Source organism: Cimex lectularius, unplaced genomic scaffold, assembly GCF_000648675.2.
Source record: "Cimex lectularius strain Harlan isolate CLEC.00 unplaced genomic scaffold, Clec_2.1 scaffold14, whole genome shotgun sequence".
NCBI classification, from domain to species: Eukaryota; Metazoa; Arthropoda; class Insecta; order Hemiptera; family Cimicidae; genus Cimex; species Cimex lectularius.
Genome location: NW_019392637.1, coordinates 2,119,802 through 2,141,203, shown reverse-complemented (window position 1 = coordinate 2,141,203; position 21,402 = coordinate 2,119,802). Strand labels below are relative to the sequence as shown.

Genomic DNA, 21,402 nt, shown 5'->3' with positions numbered 1-21,402 from the left:
AATGGTAAATCAACTCTCTCTGCTGGCAGTCAGGTTAGTGGGAATGTTAGTATTAATATTATATAATTGCACCAGTAGCTAATGTAAGTATGACTTATAAATAACATTTGCATGTAAACTACATTTCGTTATACATTTCTGATTTCTTTTTCTAAAGGTGTTGAGCCATTTTTAAATTTTTTATTTTATTTTCATAAAATGCTATTTAAACCGTGCTGACTTTGTGGAAGAATTTGCCAAAACTACAAATCTCATGTTAGTGGGAGGCATGGTTTGCAAACATTCAAAAGAGGAAGTAATAAGAGATGTAACTGTAGCAGCCTGTAGTCAAATTGATGAAGAGTTATGCAAGGTTTAGAAGATTGAAGAAGGGTTTTTACATCCGAGTCTGACTTCAGAGGAAAGGTTTGTGAGAAACTGCTTAAGGAACTGAGATTCAGATAGTTGATTTGTAGTGAAAGTGCTAACTAAAGATTAACCAGTTGGATATTCTAAAGCAATGGCAATGAAAAGCTTTTCCTACTTGAGATTTATTATATTATTATCAATTTATAACTAAAAAATAAATAAATAACAAATGGAGTAAGTGCTGCTTTCTAGAGATTTTCAAAGGCCAGAACCGGTTGATTTTTCTCTTTTTACATTCCTCGTTTTCTTACTTTTCAAAGTGTATTTTCATGAAATCTACTACAAATAAACAGTTTACAAAAAAAGAAATGAATAAGAAATGGAGTACGTATTCAAATTGAGTGATGAATTGGGATATTTTGTCCCATTTTCTATTATTATCTCTATTTTATGTATTTCATGATATTTTTTTGAAAGAAATATGCAAAATCAAAAAGAAAGAATATATGCAAAATCAAAAAGAAAGAATCGGAAGATTTAATTCTTTTTGCTTTCTTGTTGGTACATCCCCCCTTGTTCTATTGTGCTATGTAGTTGTAAAAATTATGAACTTATAATACATAACCTTCAAAATAAGGTTGTTCCAGACACAATCAAAACTTAACTTTAATGTTTAAATTTCATGTCTAATCATTAAAAAAAAAAAAAATGTTTGCTGCCAAAATTTATATTTGATATTTAGACAAGTAAATCAAATTTTAAAATATCCAAGAAGCCGAACGATTTATATTGTGGTTTAATCTTTTGCCCGATCCTCTTAGACAAAATTTTGTGTTCCAAGTTATACTTTCGTGTGTCAATTGTTGAGGTTTTCAATAAGCTTGAAAGAGGAAAATAACGTAGTGAAAAAGACTTGATAAAAGATGGATACTGTGTGGTTATTTCACTTATCAAAATCTGCATCAAGTTTCTTGCCTGAATCAGAAGAAACCTCTTTGTGCTGTGTTCATATTTTGATAGATGAGCCCAGTTTGGAGCGATCTTATTGCTCATCGAAATCATGTTGTCATTTTTTTTAGAAGATCTCACCTCTTCTACACAAGGAGAAATTGTTCCTATTGGTGGTTGTATGCTGTAGACCACAGTTGTTCTTGTCGTTTCTTCTTTTGATTGTTGTTTAACTTTTTCAACATGTGCAGGTGTCACTTTGCGGGTCCATTTTGAAACAGCCTTTCTTATATTATTCAAACATAGAAGTAAATTGAACGTTTTTTTAAATTTGATGTTTTTTATGGATGATATCAGATCCTACAATGTAAATCATTGAATAAATTTTAAAAATAGTACTAAAAATGTAGAAATGGAGCATGTTTAACGTTACCAGTTTGGTATTCTGTTTTCCACAACAGAAATACCCCATTGTGAGTACAGATGATCACTATCAGACTAGTTTGAACAGGAAAATAATTAGTTTACACAGATATTGTATACATAAAATATATAATTTTCAAAATAAAAAAACTCTGATTGAATTTAAAGTCAAATTTAAGATATTTAGAGCAGAGAAATTTGTGTAAATGCCAAGAAAGAGACCAAATCTTAGTGGGAAGGAGATCAAACTTGTCCAAGCAAGCAGACATTTTACAAATGGACTAATTTAACAAGAGGTTTACCGTGGTTCGAGAGAATGGACACGGGACCGGTTCGGGAAAGAATGATTAAGAATATGATTTAGAACTATCACATTAGTGCACTTTAGGAAGTATTCATATAAGGAAAAAATGTAGAACAGGAAGGATAATAGACAGACGCACTCTATTAGGCATTTCTGCCACAACCGACAGCATATAATAACATCAACTAAGGCTTCAGGTGAAAATAAGCTGTTAGTTCAAACGGAGGGTGATTAGGAATGGTAATGAATAAGGTTAAGTGGACCGACAGATTACAAGGATAAAACAAAGTGAGTGTTAAGCTCATCAGGTGACCTGTGGAACATGGAAAAGGCTGTAAGATGGGGTTTACAGGGAACATTCTGAGAGGATAAGACCTCAAGGAAATTACCTGCTGTTTGAAAGTTTGTTTCAGCCCGTTAACATAGATGAACCAATGGATGAGCGGGGTGCCTAAGGCCAGAAATCGTACATTTCAAGGACGGCGGAAAATACAATTTTGAAAAGAAGCAGGAGAGTCAAGGAAGGATAGAAAAAGGATTCCAGTAAATAATATAATGAATCAGTGAATCCCAGTTATGGAAGGCCACATATTGCAAGCTTTTGTCTTCCATTAATACAGAGAGTCAATATATCAACAGTTAATTGTATGAGTGGTTCAGGGGGTCCAATAGGACTGTTGATCGATCACAACATCCTTCCTGTATCTCAAAGGTACTTTACCCAAGGAACAAATTTAAATTAAATGGATTTAAATTAATGGATCAGGTGGTTCCTCTTACAAAAGGTGGCCTCCAAGGATCATTAAGTGATTTAAAAACAAAAAAATTGAAGAAATTTTTTTATAAGACAATCACTTAAAAAAAAAAATGCATTAACAAGTTGAATGTGTTTCACCTTACCTTTAAGATAGTGATCCACTGACCTCCCTCTCAAAAAAAAAGAAATGTCTTTATTAGCAAATTGTTGCTTCTGGTTGAAACAAATATTTATAGAAGACAAAATTACGTTTCCATGGAGAGTGTCCACATAATTTATTTAATTATTAATAACTGCTGATCGAGTTATATTTTCATTTTTCTTGTTTTCATCAAATGTAGATGCTGGGGCAATATGTTAATACTATCATGCTCACTACCCTGACTGCCAGCAGAGAGAATTGATTTACCATTTGTAAATCCCTCCTGGGAAAATTAAAAAAAAGTTAAAATCAAAGAATATTACACAAGGTACATATATAAAAAAATGTTATATAAATGAAATTTACCCTCTGAAGGCAACAATCCTCGCCTAAAAATAGCTACTGTGAACCAGCAAACTATACGGAATTAATATTCACGGAACAACTTAACGCACTGTTTAAATAGCACTTTATGAAAATATATGTAAAAAAAAAAAGAAGTAAAAATGGCTCAACACCCTTAGAAAAAGAAATGGGAATCCAAGTATGCAAAATAGTTCATAAAAGGACTATCATAAAAATTAACAGTGGAACTACTAGGATGTGTTCGGACTAGCATAATAGTTACTCTAGAGGTGTACGTATAGACTGAGAGTGGCAGAAGCAAGCCTGTGCATAATTAGCCAGAAAGAAGCAGTGGAACATGTCTTCTGATGGTGTAAATGCTTATTTATGTAGACCAAGATTCCTTGGGCCTGAATGATAAGAGATTCTTTTAAAAAGCTTTGTAATCTGGTAAAAAGCCTTAAGACAGGAGGAGCGTTAGACAACAATGTAGATGCACAATAGACCATTCTGGTCATGATGTGTAGGACATGAAGATACTGATACCTACTCTAATCTAATAACTTGCACTGAATATGTCTACAAAGGATCATAGGTCTATTGATTTAGGAAGAAAATATAGGATTAAATATTTTTCCCGAAAGGCTGCATGATCTTTTTTTATCATTGGATCATTATTTCTTGGTTTTGCAGGGTTAGAGCTGTAAGATTGAGCTTTTTTTTCTTTAAGAAATGGCACAATGTTTATTTCAACAGGTCAATTCAGTCTTGAACGGGTTATAAATGGAAACAGGAAAAAATAGGACCATATCACACCCAACATAATTTTCATATAGTAAGACCAGTTTATGGTAACGCGGCCTGATTTAGAATTAATCCATGCCTTTAAGTTTTCCTTGCATTTTTTAAATTAGTTTTAATATAAATAGCTAATTTATCAGCTAGCTGATTGATTAATTCGCAAAACCAACACTTCTGCAACACTTAGAAGTCTTGCTGGTTTAGTATACAGGCTGTCCCAATTACTGCCAATGGTGCATCAATGGACAATTCATTCTACCCATATTCTTTCCCTCGATATCACATCGGCATATTGTTCTGCCAGGTGCACAGTTACCAAGAGCCTGATATCAGTATTGGACTACCTTGACTGCTGATGCTTCATTGCATTCTATTTCTCAGTCTGAGTCACATTTTTTGTTTAAAGAAAGATATGTGATTTTTGATTAAAAAGAATAAGGAAAATTTTTGAGCACTCTTATTGCTTCCAACAGTCTGCAGTCCTGGAGCCAAAACCCTCGACAATAAACAGACTCCTCCATCATCAGAAGCATATCTTATCTATGTCCTTCTAGACTTCATGTTTTGTACTTTTCAGAACCATGATGTGCCCAGAATCCTAAGGTTGAGGTTAGAAAGATTTGGTCTCTTTAAGAACTTATTGTGCCATCTTATTATTATCTGGAGCTCTTTGTTACTCTTAAGGCTTTTTAACAGATCCTTCAGGACTTGGCTTTTATCCAGGCTTGCTGCTTCAACCTTCATTTTCATTTAGTTTGCAGATTAAAGATTAAATTACAAAGAACATATAACTCCACCTGAAACATGTGACAAGAAGGGCCCAGTAAACTGAAAAAATCGAAATTGCAAAATTATTAGTCAAAAGCACCTATTTAAAATAGTTCTCCATTTCCTAAAAGCACATACAAAAAGCCAGATTCATTTAAAAATGTGTAACCTCCATAACTAGGATTGATCAAAAATAATTTTATAAATACAAGTTTTACCATGAATAAAAAGCAAAGTAGTACAAGAGGTCAAACCACTTTATCATACCTCTTATATATTATCATTTCTAATTAAAATTCTCTGGGCTGTACTACGATTCGAGCCCAGAACCTACGACACAATGGCACAACGAGTCGGGACACCCTATCCACTCAGCCACTATGGTCCCTTTATAATGAATATATTTCATTCCATTTATAGTTTAAAACAATACCATTATTTAGTAACTTTTATATCTGTAATTTTTGCCAAATATAAAGTAGATTAAAAATTCGAATTTACCTATTTTCTCAGATTCATGACAGAAAATTGAATTATGAATAAGTAACCTAACCTGTCCCAAATTCTAACCCTAGCCATGGCCAAACCTATGACTTAATCCATCTCTAGCCATAACACAATCCTGTTATGTAGAAATATTTATGAATTTCTGTAATTTATGCCAAATTCAATTTGGATTCAAAATTTGCACTCACATATCTTCTCAGCTTCACGATGAATAATTAAATTATGAATAAGTAACCTAACCCGACCCAACCTTAACCGTAGCAATAACTCTACCTAATCTTTAAAAAAAAAGTAAACAACATACTCACTCCACCCTTTATCATTTTTAAAAACCCTACGTAACCATAACCCTAACCTAGCCAGAACCTACCCTAACCAGTCTTTAACTATACCCTTTTTTTAACTAAACTAACCCAACCCCAGCCATAATTTTGTCCTATAGGAATATTTATTGAACATGAGTAATTTCTGGCAAATCCAATATGGATTCAAAATTCATACTCATATATTACTCAGCTTCGGGAAAATTGAATCATGTATAAGTTAACTAACCCGTCCCAAACCCTGACCCTACCTAATCCTTCTTAACCTAATATTAAATTGGCACTCTCAACACGACACACAAGAATGGCACAATTACACAGAAATCAAACATGTGCCCTAAAGATGATCTCAATAAACATCAAAACGTTGGCACGATAAAGAAAATGTTTTTCTAATACCACCAGACCGCAGCTCACGATCTTCGAATAATCTTCGACTAACGATCACTAATCACCACACACACCTAATATTAAATTCATAATGCAAAAATGGTCATGCAAAAACCAAAAGCATATCCATATTAAAACTAACCAAAATTCATATTTATCCCTTGATATTTTGAAAAATTATATCCATGTAAAATGCAATTGATTCTCCTTCTTTTTCACATCAGAATTAGGCTTGCATCCTGTTGCGTCTTCACTGAGCATCTTTGTCGTTCCCTTCCTCTGCCCCTATTAGATCCCAGAATTCATCTGTTCAGTCGATGTGGAAAAACAATCTTTCTTTTTTTGTTTGATTCTCTCAAACATCGACTATATTCCCAATTCCTTTTGAATGGCTCCCCTCAATTCCTTGACCCTCCATAAGAATTTCATTTGTGCATTCGTTGACAACATGCATTAAGTTTAACAAGGTCTATTTTCATCAGTTGGTACATCCAACTTGAAGGGGGGATTATAAAGAGATTGACCATCCGATCATTAGGGTCATTGATGGTAGACACAGTAAACTTATGATGAAACAGCCCTCACCAAGACTCAAACTCATTGTTGAAATTGGAGAGGGCTAGACTAAGAGGAGCGATAGGACTACTAACTGGTCACTGGCATCTGAGAAAACATGGGCATATACAACAATGATGCAGTTTATGCAGTGAGGAGGAGGAAACAGCCACCCATGTCATCTTCAAATGTGAAGGAACAGCTCAATGGAGATTTATCCTAAAATACAAAAAAGTCTAGGGAATGAAATTGTAGCAACAACAGTCAAAGACCTGATACTTCTAAGAAGATTGGGTCTATTGAACTGAACTAAGGAACTAGGAAGGTACAATAAGCCAGAAGGGTGCAGTGCCTGGGGAGTACAAACGCCACTTCCTAGTATCCTCATTATCAAACCACACCGTTGTTTATCCATCTATCATATATTAACGGTTAAATTAGGATACGCTGTCAACTTTCATGGCATATAGCTAACATATACGGAAGGTACCAACATAATCTATACAATTTTAGCCTCCCTGCCACATCTATAACGTGTAAATGACACCAACTCTAACATAACCAACACCCTAACTTCCTTGGCACATCCATTAAGTATTAAAGGCATCAACTCGTACATAACCTATACACTTATCAACAACAACAATCATGAATGATGATCATAGGTCATAGAATGCCTATTCCCAGCCACATTTTTTTTTTTACTTCTGTTCGTTATAAATAAACAAAAATAAAATTCAATCTAAATGTAAAGATAAATTTATTCTTTTTGCAATAATTTTTGTTTTTTGGAAATTAAATTCGTCGAGTTACCCGTTCGATATAAGGGTGGGAAATTTCCTTTGCCAAGATTGGCACACCTGCGCTCTCAGGTCAGTTCCAGACTCGGCTCCGCTCCCATCCACACTCGACCAATTGACTCAAACCGGACCCAAACCAATTCCGGTCGCCTCCGAGTCTTTTGTTTGTGTGTTTTAATTTCAGTTTTCCGGGAAAAAGATGCTTTCAAGCTAGATCTAATATCAACTGTGTTGATATTTTCAAAAAAGTAAAAGCCTATTTGATCAAAAATTTTTAAAAAAGCCGAAGAGATGGTGGGTTGGCTCATCTGCCTACTCCTGACAACATTCGTCAACTCGCTGCCCTATTCCAGTGCAAACGGTGAGATTTATATTTTTTATATCAAATATATACTTTTTTTAAAATGGTGTTTTTAAATTAAAATTATGAAGTCTTAATTCGCCTTTTTGAACCGCGTCGTGTTGATCCAAATGTAAAGCATACCATTTTACACGCCCTAGGGCAATTGCCTGGGGATTTTTTCTTTGTTTTAACCGAAAATCATGTCAAATTGATAAATCGCACAAGTCAATAAGGTACATTTGGTCGAAATAAGTCAAATTCCGTGAGAAAAAGCTCATTTTTTTCAAAATTTTGAACTAATTCAAAGGAGGCCAGTCTTGCCAACATGACGAACTCTCAAAATTTTTGAACTAATACAAAGGAGGCCAGTCTTGCCAACGTGACGGACTTTCCAAGTTTGTTCAGTCCTTGATTATTTTATTTCTTTTTAATCTTTATATCTTTTAATTTTAGTTTTGATAATGCATGCGAGTAATTCTTTCCCAGTACAAAAAAAAACAATAATAATAATTGCAATTTGCATCCTTGGAAAGGCGATAATAATGCATGTAATGAAGCAACATATGGTTTTCTTTAAAAAAAATTTGTTTAGTGGTCTAATGGACCGTATTAATTATGTCAATTAATTATTCTTTTTATGTAAAGTCTTGGTTGAGATGAAAAAGTTAGTGTCACAAGCGGGATTCGAATCCCGCTCGTGACACTAACGTTTTCATCTCAACAACACATTTGCACTCACGCACGCACACAGTAAGTAAAACAGTGTGGTGACTCAAAAACATGCTTGCTATAATATTTACACAAACACACACATACACATGTAGTAAAACTATTTTTCTTTTTAAAAAAGGCGTTAATCTGCTTGTATGTATTCATTTCAAAAATTGGTGATATTATTTTTTTAATCGTTAAATAAACACTGTTGTAAACACACATACACAAACATAGAGAGAGAGAGAGAGAGAGAGAGAGAGAGAGAGAGAGAGATAGAAGTGGGGTCACACTTTAATGCTGTGCTGTAATACATTCACCCAAGAGCACACAAATCTATGTACAGGTGTCCTTTTTTAGATGGCCTGGCTGAATTTCTCTTGAATCAATGAAGCTATAAAAAAATACGTGTTTAATATTGTTTAGTCTAGTTTCAAATTTTTACCTGAGAAAAATTATACTGGGTACCTCAGACCCAGTTCAACTTCAAAATTTCAAATACGACCCTATACATTCAGACACATCATTTTAAAAGATCTTTTGCGCTGAAAACAATGGTACAATCGGATTTTAAATTGGCCAAAAAAGACAAAGTTTTGGCCAAAAGATTTTAAAAAAGTCATTTGGTTTGCTATTTATTAATGACATTTCATGTTCGAACTGCCGGCCTTGCGGAAAGATGCTCTTTTCATTCACTCTTCACTGGTTGATAGAGACAGGGGAGATGGATCGATGAGCATTTTCTATCCTTTGCCGTAATTCTTCAACTGCCGTTGACACTGTTTTTTAAATGGCTCCACAGAAAATAGTCAAGTGGAGTTAAATCGGGTGGCATGAGGTCCTATCCTTCTAGGTTACTATGGATCAAATAACGTCTTGTCTACAAAGAATTGTCTGCGGGGCATCTATCAAGCAGGAAAATCTTATTGTTGCAGAAGTAAAACCTCCCTCAAAAAAATCTAGGAACTGTGCACCACTTAAATTATTTTAGTAGAAATAAGGCCCAAGAGAAGTCCAAACCAAACGTTGATACTGTGAACCACCTGATGATGACAAGTGAACGGAATTCTCACATTTTCCTCTGCCCATGTTAGAACATTCCAATGGTTTAGTATTCCATCAGAAGTGAACTTGGATTAGTCCATAGGACGGATGGAAGAACGTTTTCTTCAGCCTCCCAAATCGACATTCGCGCAATGAACGTTAGATGCCTGTCAATCAGAGTCCCGAAGTCCCTGGACAAGATGAGAGGATACAGCTTAAAATTCTAAGTCCGGAGTACATCTCCAATTTTATATTTTGAAAAATCTAAAACCCTTTACAACATTTCGGAGAGAGGAATTCGAGATTTTCGCGAATATAAAGTAAAATATTCAGCTCCTCGTCGAAATCACGCTGCCTGGTTCTTTTTGACATAAAATTTGTCATTTTTTTGACCAGTTTAAAATCCGATTGCTCCATTGTTTTCAGCGTAAAAATTGTTTTAAATGATGTGCCAGGATGTGTAGGGGTCAGATTTGAAATTTTGATGTTGAGCTGGGCCTGAGGTACCAGTATAATTTTTCTACAAACAAGTTAAAAGTTTGAAACTATACTAAAAAATATTAAACACTTTTTTTAATAGTGTCTGGTTGGTTATTTTCGTTAATAAAGCACTGTTATGTACTCACATACATACACGCACAAAGAAAGAGAGAGAGTGAGAAAGATGCGTTAATAAATACACACAAACACTATATACACGCGCATATAGAGTGGCAGCAAACTACATGACGATCCGGTCAATTCTTTAGAAATTTAATAAAATCCGGTACATAAGTGGCTAACCCCATCCACAGACACCCAGGTGTCGGAGGAAACCGATTGGCTCATTACTGCATCTACTCTGATATTAAAATCAATGGATAGCAACAGCCAGCCATAAAAAAAATATTCACACACCAAACAGCACAAACAATATACAGCTGGAGGACGGAAATTAACCCCCAAGCACTCAGAGCCATTATCAGAAGTTGCCTGATTTTTTAATAAATCCAATGAAACTTTATTAACTTCGTAGACATGATAGCTGGAAATAGTATCGGGATAAAATGTACATGTAATTATGCTAACAAGTTTGTCAAAGGATTATTTCCTAAGTTTTGCGTATTCATATCAGCCCTTCCACTGTGTCTTAAAATGGTACTGTAAACCCCAAAATCAGTAAGCGTCTTCAGCGTGGATTCTATGATTGTTAGGGATTAATAAATACGTTTACAGAACGACAAATTGTAGAGTAGCATAGAAATGAGAGGTCAAATAAATTTGTAACGGGGTACAGATGATAAGTTTATTTTCGAATTGTACCCTTTCTGGGAGGATAGGATTTATAATTATCTTAAAATTCCCTCGTCCCATCACCTTCATTCAAGTTTTAGGTCACACAATCGGAGTTCGGACCCGGACTATTCTAGCTTGCTCGTAGCCATTCACTCCTTCAATCATTTGTTCACTTGTCTTATTCACTGCTAGCTCACACAACCGGACGGTCACCCGGGCTGTTTTGGCCTGATCGAATAGTCATTCACACACTCTAATCATTCGTTCACTTACTCTTACTCACTGCTAGCTAAAACAACCGGATACTCGGTCTGTTTTGGCCAGATCGGATACTCATTCACTCACTCAAATCATTCATACATTTACACTTACTCACTGCTAGCTCACACAACCAGACACCCGGGCTGTTCTGGCTTGTTCGGACAGTCATTCACTCATTCCAATCATTTATTGAACCAGTTCATTTACACTTACTTAACTGGGTGATTTATTATTATTATTTATTTAAATGGAAACAAGAACGTCTTCTTTAAGTTGGTAAAACTGATTTCGATTCATAATCGCTTATGTTTAGGAACAAACAGTGTTGCCACACAGAAACAGAATTTTACTATTAAATTGGGGAGTGGTGAAAAGTTGCAAAGTGTATGATTAGTGTGTCAAATAGTTTATTTTGTCTCATGGAGCACGTTTAACGTTCGAAAATCGAAACGGTCCGTTTTAGACGAATATTTTCTCATTTTTGCGGTTCTCGAGATAATCTCGGACCACCTCTTTTATCTCGTTCGGTCTCATTTCATGTTAGTTTATCTGTAAGGCCGAAAGGTCTCGGTCTTGGTTTTTTTTATATATAAATTTTTATCCAGAGGACGGATCGCTATGACCCCTCGGAATGAGGAACAAACAGAGACCGCGTGGAAAATTACTTAGCGTCTTATCCGGACTGCTTTTCCAGGCCGTGTCGCGTTTCGCCTCGGTTTCAAAGGAGGCCTATAAATAGATTTAATGCTTGCATCAGCATCGTTAGCTCGCATTGTTTTTTTCTTCTTGTTTTTACGACTTGGGTGATGTCAGAGGCAAGGGTGTGCTATCTCGACTATAAACGTCTATCGCACAGATTCGGATTTCCGCCAAGAGATACCCTAGAACGATAATCAAGGCAAAATGTTTAAGGGAAGGTGGCCTTAAATTCATCTAATTGAAAAATAAATAAATGAAACATTAATTTCGCTTGAAACAATCCGGGCAAAGTCTTAAGTGCCACAAAATGATTCTTCACTGTCGAAGGGCACAGGCGTACCTTTACAGTCTGATCGAGGGTTAGCATCCTTGTGAATATAATTCACCTGTAATTCGGCAAAAATGCATATGAATTTTTTTTTAATATTCCACTCATTTAATTCGGAAACGATTAACTTTAGCAAAAATAGTCTTATACAAACCCCAAGTTAATTTTGGCTAGGAATCACAATTTTACTTTCAGTAAAAGTGGCATAAAATAAGCTTTAGAATCATATCGTACAGTACAAATATGGGATTCTCATTTAAAATAACAAAATTAGCGTCACTTCCCAGCTAGATGATAAAGTTATATTAAATCTGTTACCACCACGCGAATTAAATGGGTGGACTATAGACGTTGATACACCCTGTATAGCTTGCTTAAAAGCGTGAATGTGAAAGATGGGCTTGAATGAATAACCAACCGAGCGAGAGAAAGACAGGCTCGTTATGATCGTGTAAAGACAGCGATGGAAAATGTGCGTCAATTCCGTTGTATGCGCGCATGAATGAATGAACCGAATGGAGAATGAGAAAGAATGAGAGTGTGAATGAGAAATGAGAGAACGAAAGAAAGAATGATTGAATGATAAAAGAAAAACTAAAGAGAGAGAGACACACATACACACACACAGATAAGTGAATGTGACCAAGTAAGACCTGTTCGGTGTATGTTTGAATGAATGAACCTAATGTGAAATAAGAAAGAATACGTTAATGACAAAACAAAGAGAGAACGAGAGTAAGACTGAATGAATGTGACCGAGTGGAGAATGAGAATGACTGAGTAAGATGTGCGGTGAATGAGCAAAAGGGTGAATGGGAAAGGATAAGAAAAAACGTGAATGAATGAGAAAGGAGAAAACGTAAGAGTGAGTGTTTGATAAAGGAGAGATGAAATAGTGTGCGAATGGGAAGACTCATTATGCTGGCAACACTGTTTTTCAGCTTCTCACTCATTCATTCGTGTTATTCGTTCATTTGCTTAGTGAGTCGTTCACTCGCGTTCACCCATATGATAATATACTGGCAACCCTGTTTTTTCAGGTCTCAACGAACAAGCGAATGACAGTTAAAACAGAGTTGCCCAAAGTTATTGTTCGGTTTTAGAGAAATGGGAAGGAAGCCCTTCAAGAGCAAGGTTTGACGTATTTGAATCTATAATATTTATGCATTCACATAATTTATTTTAATATGTAAAACTACGTCTGCGTGTTGCGTTTTATAATGCGTTCTCGTTTGGGACGGATGGAGAAATATCGAAGAGCGTGGAGCCTCGGGCTCGTGGACCGACCTCATTAATGGCCGTTTAATAGGGGACAATCTGCCTTAATTGCCCTCTTCAATATTTAAAAGTCGAGGGGGAGGCTTTTCGGTTTGATTTTATATCTGTTTTCCAGATGCGGCAATCAATTTGTACATTACTGTTCTCAATTTGAACGGTTTTGAAATGGTGGAGGAACCTTGTGGAATTCCAAAGATATCTCTTTTATAGGTTGAAAAGTATTAAAATTTTATTTTGCTGTACTGTTGGCAACACTGTTTTTTCAAATTGACGTCATTACTACATTTACTCAATACAATCTTTCTTTAATAATCAATAAAAAAGAAATGTTGGCAACAGTGTTTTGACTCAATTATCCCCTCAGGCCATTCTTTTGTTCAAGTAACCAGTTTTTTTGCGAAACTGATTTTCCACCGATTAAATCGGCCATTCATTCATTAACCGATTGTAATTAATGACATTGTAGCGATGCACGCACGCTCAATTGAATATGTACAGTAGAAGCAATGGAAAAAAAAAAGTGTTACCAACAGTCATTTCATACGAGAAGATTTTCTACTTCAATTATTATTACACGAGAAATGGCCTTTTATTAAATAATCTACATACATTTATAAATCAATTAATTGTGTTAATTTTTACATAGGGGAGATAAAAATAGATAAAAAATAATCTACATTTGAACAATTTTTTTTTCTGCTATACTGATATCCACCGGGCATCGATTACAAAAAAAAACAGTGTTGCCAAACACAGGCCCCCAGCATACACGCCCACACACACACACACGTACACACGAATTGAACAAATTAAAGATATCAGGAGTTCATTGAAATCTGGTTCCGGATGGTCATATAGATTAATAAAATCTGACAGAGAGGTCAGTGGTGAGATGGATAATGAGGCGGTAAAAACAGTTCCTTATGAGGAATAGTCCATTTTAGGACATTCTTTCCATATTTACTCGTAGTCCTGAAAAGGGGACGTGAGGATCTTTTCCGTTCGCATCTAGCTCGTGGCCTTATCGGACATCATGTTTCTGAAGATGAGAGTCGACGCACTTCTGCTTTCGAGTGGATGTGTGTTACACTCGCAATTTCAGTGTAGAAGACACAGGAAACAAGACGACCCTCCCAACGTGCCCTTCCGAGGGGGAGGGTCGACATTGTGCACCCAACCGTGCGCTGCATAGTAAAGAAAACAAGAGACTGACTTGCCTGTCCGGCATTCCGGCTATACTCCCTAGGCAGAGAAGGCAACTCTCTCCCCAGAATGGAGGGATCTCTAGCGTCAGGACCTCCGGGATATCCGGCCACGTTTGTTTCAAGTGGAATTTTAACACTCCGTCTTGGGTAGAGGAAGCTGATTAAACAACATCACCAAACCAACAGGCTCTCACAGTCTAACTACCCGCCATCATCACTAAGCCACTACGAGTCCTTTACCCATGTAACGCACTACTGGGCTTGGAACTTTGTCCGTAGTTCTTGGTCATGCACCCCTTCCCCGTCTTTGCAGACAGGATCTGTTATCCTGACTGTATGATCGCGCACCCACCGCGCCCGCCTGCTGACTTAAAGCCCACCCAGGAATACAGGCTTGTGCTTTAGAATTTGCCACGCTCTCAATGCTGGACCGTTATTTTTTTGCCTGGAAACCCCCTTGCAACCAATGGGTAGGAGAGGTCTTAAGAAAAATACCGTAGGTCATTGATTGAGAAAGGGAGTGACCAAGAACGCGAGGCTGTCTTTTCAGATTGCACCCCCCGATCCGGGCACAATATACCACCCTTTGTCGCCGTGATCCCACAAATGATGGGGTGTCATTTTGGGACAGTTCGCTTTATTGAACTAGTTCTGGGAATAGTTCATTTCAACTAGTTTTTTATAAACTACACATCACTAAAAGAAGTGAGCAAAGCCTTTCTTTTTGAAGAATAGTTCATTTCGGGACGGTTCGTTTGATCGAACAGTTCTTTTATGATCTACGCATCATGAATAGAGGTGGGCAGAGCGTTCTTCGTAAATAATAGTTTATTTGGACGTTCTTTTGTGAACTGCACTTCACTAAAAGACATGGGCAAAACACTTCTTTTCGCGGAATAGTTAATTTCTGGATGGTTCGTTTTATCGCACTAGTTGTTTTATGACCTACACATCACTAATAGTGATGGGCAAAGCTGTTCCTTTTAAGATAGTTCCCTTGATTGAGCTAGTTCTGTTATGAACTACGCATCAATAATAGAGGAGGGGAAATCGTTCCTTATATACCGAGGAATAGTTCATTAATGGACAGTTCGATTTATTTGTTGAACTAGTAGATCTAGATGTTTTCTGAAGCTGGTTGAGTTCGGCTCCTGGTTAGAGAAATTAGGAGCTCACTGAATACTGCTAGCTCCTAATAGAGAATAATTCAAATGATGTTAATCATTCAAAAAATTAGCTGTGCGAAAGTGCTGTACGACGGCATATTTTTCCAGGTCTGATGGTGATGACCGTCGCGACGAACAGGACGGACGGCTTTGTTCGATACATGCGTTCTGCTGAACATTTCGGCCTCGAGGTCGAGGTGCTCGGTATGGGCGTCGCCTGGGAAGGCGGCGACATGAACTACAGGGGCGGAGGTCACAAGGTGAACCTTCTGAAGAAGGCCCTCAAGCCGTATAAGAACGACAACCAGCGTCTCGTTCTTTTCACGGACAGGTTTGTCATCACGGCCCAGGATGTCGGATGGGAGGGCTTTTTGACGAATTTGTCATTTTCAGCTTCGACGTCATCTTTATGGGCGGCGCTGAAGAGATAGCGGCCCGATTCGCCGAGATGGACTCGAGGCTGGTGTTCTCGAGCGAGTCACTGTGCTGGCCCGAAGAGGAGCTGGCCGAACAGTACCCCCAGGTCGAGGATGGTTACAAGTACCTCAACTCGGGAGGCTTCATCGGCTATGCCAGCGATATTTACGAGATACTCAAACTGCACAAGATCAAGAACAATGACGACGACCAGCTCTTCTACACTAAGATCTACCTGAACAAAGCACTGAGGGAGGAGCATAAGATCAAGCTCGACCACAAGGCCCTCATATTCCAAAACATATATGCTGCGGAAAGTAAGTTTAATTTTTAAATTTTTTAAAGTTTTTTATTGACAATTCGTTCTATTGTAGAGGACGTCAAGCTCGTGACGGACGGCACGGACGAAAGGGGTTCGTACATAGTCAACGAGGCGACGGCAACGAGGCCGCTCATCCTCCACGGGAACGGCAAGAGCAAACTCCTCCTCAACTCAATCGGCAACTACGTTGGAGGAGGCTACGACGACACAAGGGGGTGCACGTCATGCAAGAAGCACGAGCAGGGGGCGGCTGATGGCAAGACGGTATTAATGACCATTGTCGTGTCGAGGGACTCGCCGTTTCTCGAGGAGTTTTTTGAAGGGGTCGCTCTACTGGCTCACCCGGCTGACAGACTACACCTCTTCATCTACAACAAGGTGAGCTCAGGCGGAATGACTTGTAGGACATAGCTACAACCTCCTAACCAAACAAAGCTCTTATCCTTCCACTCTAACCCGCTACCCAAAGCTCTAGTCCCTCCAACCAACCCAATAACCAAGCTCCTACCCCCTCCAGCCTAATTCCACTAGGCCCCTAGCTTCCATCACTTACTCTAACCGATTAGAACAAACTTCCAACCCTCCACTCTAATCTCACTAGCCTAAGCTCATGCCCCTCCAACCAAGCAATAACCCAAGCTCCTGCACTCCACCTATTCCACTGCTTCCAGCCCTCTTTTCCTAACTGACTAGCACAAATTTCCACCCCTCCACCTAAACGCACTACTCAAAGTTCTTATCCTTCCACCTTTAACCATAGCCCAAGTTTCTAACCATCCACCCTAACCAACTAGAACAAGCTCTTACACCTCTATCCAACCCAATAATGCAAGCTCTTACCCATCCCAAAATCCACTAGTTCAAGCTTTCAACGCTATATCCTAACCTACGAGCCCGTACTTTTTGCTTAATTGTCCAAATCAGGAATACCAGCTCATGTCGTTTGTATCAAAAACATCCAAATCGTACAAACTGTCTTACATCCTCGTGTACCAACCTGATTTCAGGTTCTTGTTTTCTTCAATCCCCGTCTTTCCATAGGTCGTCCTCCTTCTTTGTATTTATTATCAGTTAATCATTTTTCCTCTCAGGTGAAATTCCACGAGCCCATCGTCCAGGCCTTTGTCAAGAAGAACTCGAAAAAGTACTCCTCTGTGAAGCAGATCTTGCCAGACGATAACCTTGACGAGGATTCTGCCCAGGATATCATGATGTCAGTTCAAGTCTTGTAAAACCCACTTGTTTTATTAACGTTTGGTTTTTTCCTCCAGGGAATATTGTTTGAAAAAAGAGTGCGACTACCTTTTTGTCCTTTATTCTCTCGCCATGCTGGAAAGGCCAGACACGATATCAAGGTTGATCCAGCAGGACAAGTCAGTGTTTTATTTATTTATGTTTTGCATCTTGTTTGACATCCTGTTAAAATATATGGTTGTGTGTAGGAGTGTGATAGCACCCCTCCTAACGAGGTACAACGAGGCCTTCTCCAACTTCTGGGGTGCGCTCAACACCGACGGCTTCTACGCACGGTCCTTCGACTACATGGATATAGTCAACAATAGGAAAAGGTAAAGAAAGAAAAAGGTTTCTAGGCTTGTAGCAGGATTTTAGGCAGAGACGAGGTCAGGGAGGTTTGAGATATGTCTTGAGGTTATAACTGCAAGGACATGCAGACATCACCCAGATATATTTTCCACTAGCCCAAGTTCCCTTCCACCATAACTCATTAGCGAGCTAATATTCTTCTACCTTAACCGAATAACCCAAGTTCCTATGACTTTACCTTAACCAAATAACCCAAGCTCTTATGCATCCACAATAATTCAAGCTCTAATGTCTCTACCTTGGCCCAATTTCCTATGCCTTTACCTTAACCCAATAACCCAAGCTCCTATGTCTTTACCTGAACCCAATAACCAAAGTTATTATGCCTCCTCCTTAACCCGAATAACCCAAGCTCTTACGCATCCATCTTAACCAAATAACCCAAGTTCTTATGCCTTTACCTTAACGAAATAATCTAATATCCAATGCCTTTACCTTAACCCAATAACACAAGCTCCTATGATTCTACACTAACCCAAAAACTAAGCTTTTATATCAATACCTTATCCCAAAAAACCAAAGCTCCTTACTTCCACCCAACTCACAAGCCAAAATTTCCATCCCTCCACACTAACCACATAGTCTAGGATTCCATCATTTCACTCTAGCCCAAGTTCCTGGGGTTATAACTGTGAGGACTTGCGGACCCACCCAGTTGACATTTCCTTCTTTGTTTTCTATAAAGGGGCGTCTGGAACGTGCCGTACATCTCCGTCTGCTACCTCGTCAAATCATCCCAGCTCTCGTTTCTGAGTGGGGCATATAAGAGCGACAAATACGACCCAGACATGGCGTTCTCGAGCTCGCTCCGTGAGAAGGGTGTACATATGTATGTCGACAATACGGTCGACTATGGCTACATGACAAACCCGGACAGCTACGACACGAAGCTGTTAAATGCTGATTTCTACCAGGTCATTGACAACCAGCACCAATGGGAGAGGAGGTACCTACATGAGAACTACTCGCAGGCTTTGCAGCCCGGCTCGACGATCCAGCAGGTAAGCGGACGTTTTTGTTAAAAAGAAATACGATACCAGATGGTGCCCTGTTGGCCCACAGATTAACCCTTCTTGACATTCCTTTACTTCTCTACCCTTCCAACTCTAGTGTATGGGGTAACCAATGATAGGTTCAGTTTCATCAAGGGTCTCTCCCTGCCCCCCAAAAAACCTCACATCCCTCCACCCTAACTAACTACCAAAAGCTCCTACCCTCCTCCACCATAACTCACTACCAAAAGTTTCTATACTCCCATTCAAGCACCTATCCCTTCGCCGTAATTCACAGCTCCTACTCCTTCATTGTAAATTACTACCAATACTTTAATTCACTACCAAAAGGTTGTACTCCACCCTAACCAAATAGTAAAAGCTCCTTCCTTAACCCACTACCAACAGCTTCTACTCCTTCACTCTAACTCACTATCAATAGGTCCTACCCTCCACTTTAACTCACCACTAAAAGGTTATACTCCACCTCTGACAACTACCAAAAGCTCCTACCTCCAACTCACTACCAAAGGTCCTACTCTTCCACCCGAAGCTCCCATCTCTCCACCTTTATCCATTACACAACGTGGTATCTCTCTACTCACACCCACTACCCGAAGCTCCTACCCCTCCACCTTAAGCAGCAATATTTTTTATATTTTGTGTTTTCTTTTTTCGTAGCCTTGCCCTGACGTCTACTGGTTCCCCATTACGACAGCCAGGTTCTGCAACGAACTCATTGGAATAATGGAAAACTTCGGCAAATGGTCTTCAGGGACCAACACGGTACTAATATCGAAACTTCTTTTTTTTTTAGAATCAGATTTGATTTTTTTTTTTTTTTTTTTTAAATTTTAGGATGAACGACTGGCAGGTGGATACGAGAACGTTCCAACGAGGGACATACACATGAACCAGGTTGGACTAGAGAAACAATGGCTCCACATCCTCGGCGAGTACGTCCGCCCACTTCAGGAGCACGTCTTCACCGGCTATTTCCACGACGTGAGTCGATCCTTTTTTTGTATTTTACATCAGTTTGAATTAATTTCTCGTCTTGTATTTCCAGCCTCCCAGGTCTCTAATGAACTTCGTCGTCAGGTACAGGCCGGACGAACAGCCTTCACTAAGGCCGCACCATGACTCATCGACTTACACTATCAACATCGCCCTGAACCGGCCCGGTCTCGACTACGAAGGAGGCGGATGCCACTTCCTCAGATACAACTGCAGCGTCACCAACACGAAAATGGGCTGGATGCTCATGCACCCAGGCAGGCTGACGCACTTCCACGAAGGGCTCAGGGTCACGAAAGGCACGAGGTACATCATGATCTCGTTCGTCGACCCGTAAATACTCAAAAACTACGACACAACCTAATGTAAGTCGGGAAAAAGGGCGAAATGGGGCGGACCCAAATTTCTAACCGTAAATGGCAATTATTTTCCCCCCCACAGGAGAAAGCAACCAAAGTGCACTGCCAAACTACGCTATGGAAGGATTCCCAAAAGTTGAACCTAAAAAAAAAATTTTTTTTCTATTTAGAATATAGTCTGGATTTTTATTTTTTATGATTTGTACTTTTCATAAATGTGTAATGTAATATATATTTTTTAGTAGCCAATCCCTATTAAAGTGGTTGGAGGAGAAGAAAATTCTGTTTATAATTTATAATATTTAAAACAGTAAAGGATTATATTATTTAAAAATAACTTACCTAGACTTTCCATAAGGAACTCATTTCCTAGGTTTTCCACTCCTTTGCCTCTCAATGTCTCCAACATACTAAGTTTATTATTCAGTAACATTGCTAAGGTTATTACTGCAAAGTTACTGAACTTCTGCAGAATAGTTTAGGAACACCTGCACAAATATGTTTCGGTAAGGTTTTACAATTATATTACCTTTTTCAAAATTGTTTTATGAAAAAGTATACAATACGTTTAGATAAGGTTATTATTGAGGAGGTTGTGTTACCTTTGTCAAAATTGTTTAAAAACTACTGTAAAAATCAGTTTAGGTAAGATTACTATTGAATAAGTTATATTACGTTATCAAAAATTTAGGAACGGCTATGCAAATATTTGGTTAAGGTTAATGTTGAGCAGGTTAAGTTGCATTTCCACTAAATTATCAGATTATCATCGAGCAGGTTATGTTTCCTCCCTAAAAATGTTTTTAAGAATGACTATACAAAAAATAAGTTCCTATAGGTTATCATCTAGCAAGTTTTCTCTAAATGTTTTAGGATATTTCCACATTAGGTTATTATTGACCAGGTTATGTAACCTTCCTAAAAATGGTTTTTAGGAATGACTATACAAATATGTTCTAATGAGGTTAT

At 38.2% G+C, this 21,402-nt stretch overlaps 1 protein-coding gene and 1 long non-coding RNA gene across 2 annotated transcripts; one reads left to right on the top strand and one right to left on the bottom strand.

Annotated features, from left to right (window-relative positions):
- Positions 1-1,063: 1,063 nt before the first annotated feature.
- Positions 1,064-4,161, bottom strand: LOC106671961. The gene is made up of 3 exons (XR_002910381.1): positions 3,289-4,161; positions 1,730-3,205; positions 1,064-1,656 (listed from the first exon to the last, which is right to left on the bottom strand). It is a non-coding gene; the product is annotated as an uncharacterized LOC106671961 (long non-coding RNA).
- Positions 4,162-7,504: 3,343 nt separating this feature from the next.
- On the top strand, positions 7,505-20,774 carry LOC106671880 (procollagen-lysine,2-oxoglutarate 5-dioxygenase 3). Its single transcript, XM_014402834.2, has 11 exons — positions 7,505-7,772; positions 15,830-16,052; positions 16,115-16,455; positions 16,513-16,838; positions 17,552-17,673; positions 17,732-17,833; positions 17,903-18,028; positions 18,751-19,066; positions 19,739-19,843; positions 19,916-20,062; positions 20,127-20,774. The coding sequence occupies exons 1-11, from the start codon at positions 7,703-7,705 to the stop codon at positions 20,409-20,411; spliced, it is 2,163 nt and encodes a 720-aa protein (XP_014258320.1). The 5' UTR covers positions 7,505-7,702; the 3' UTR covers positions 20,412-20,774.
- The last annotated feature ends 628 nt before the right edge of the window (positions 20,775-21,402 follow it).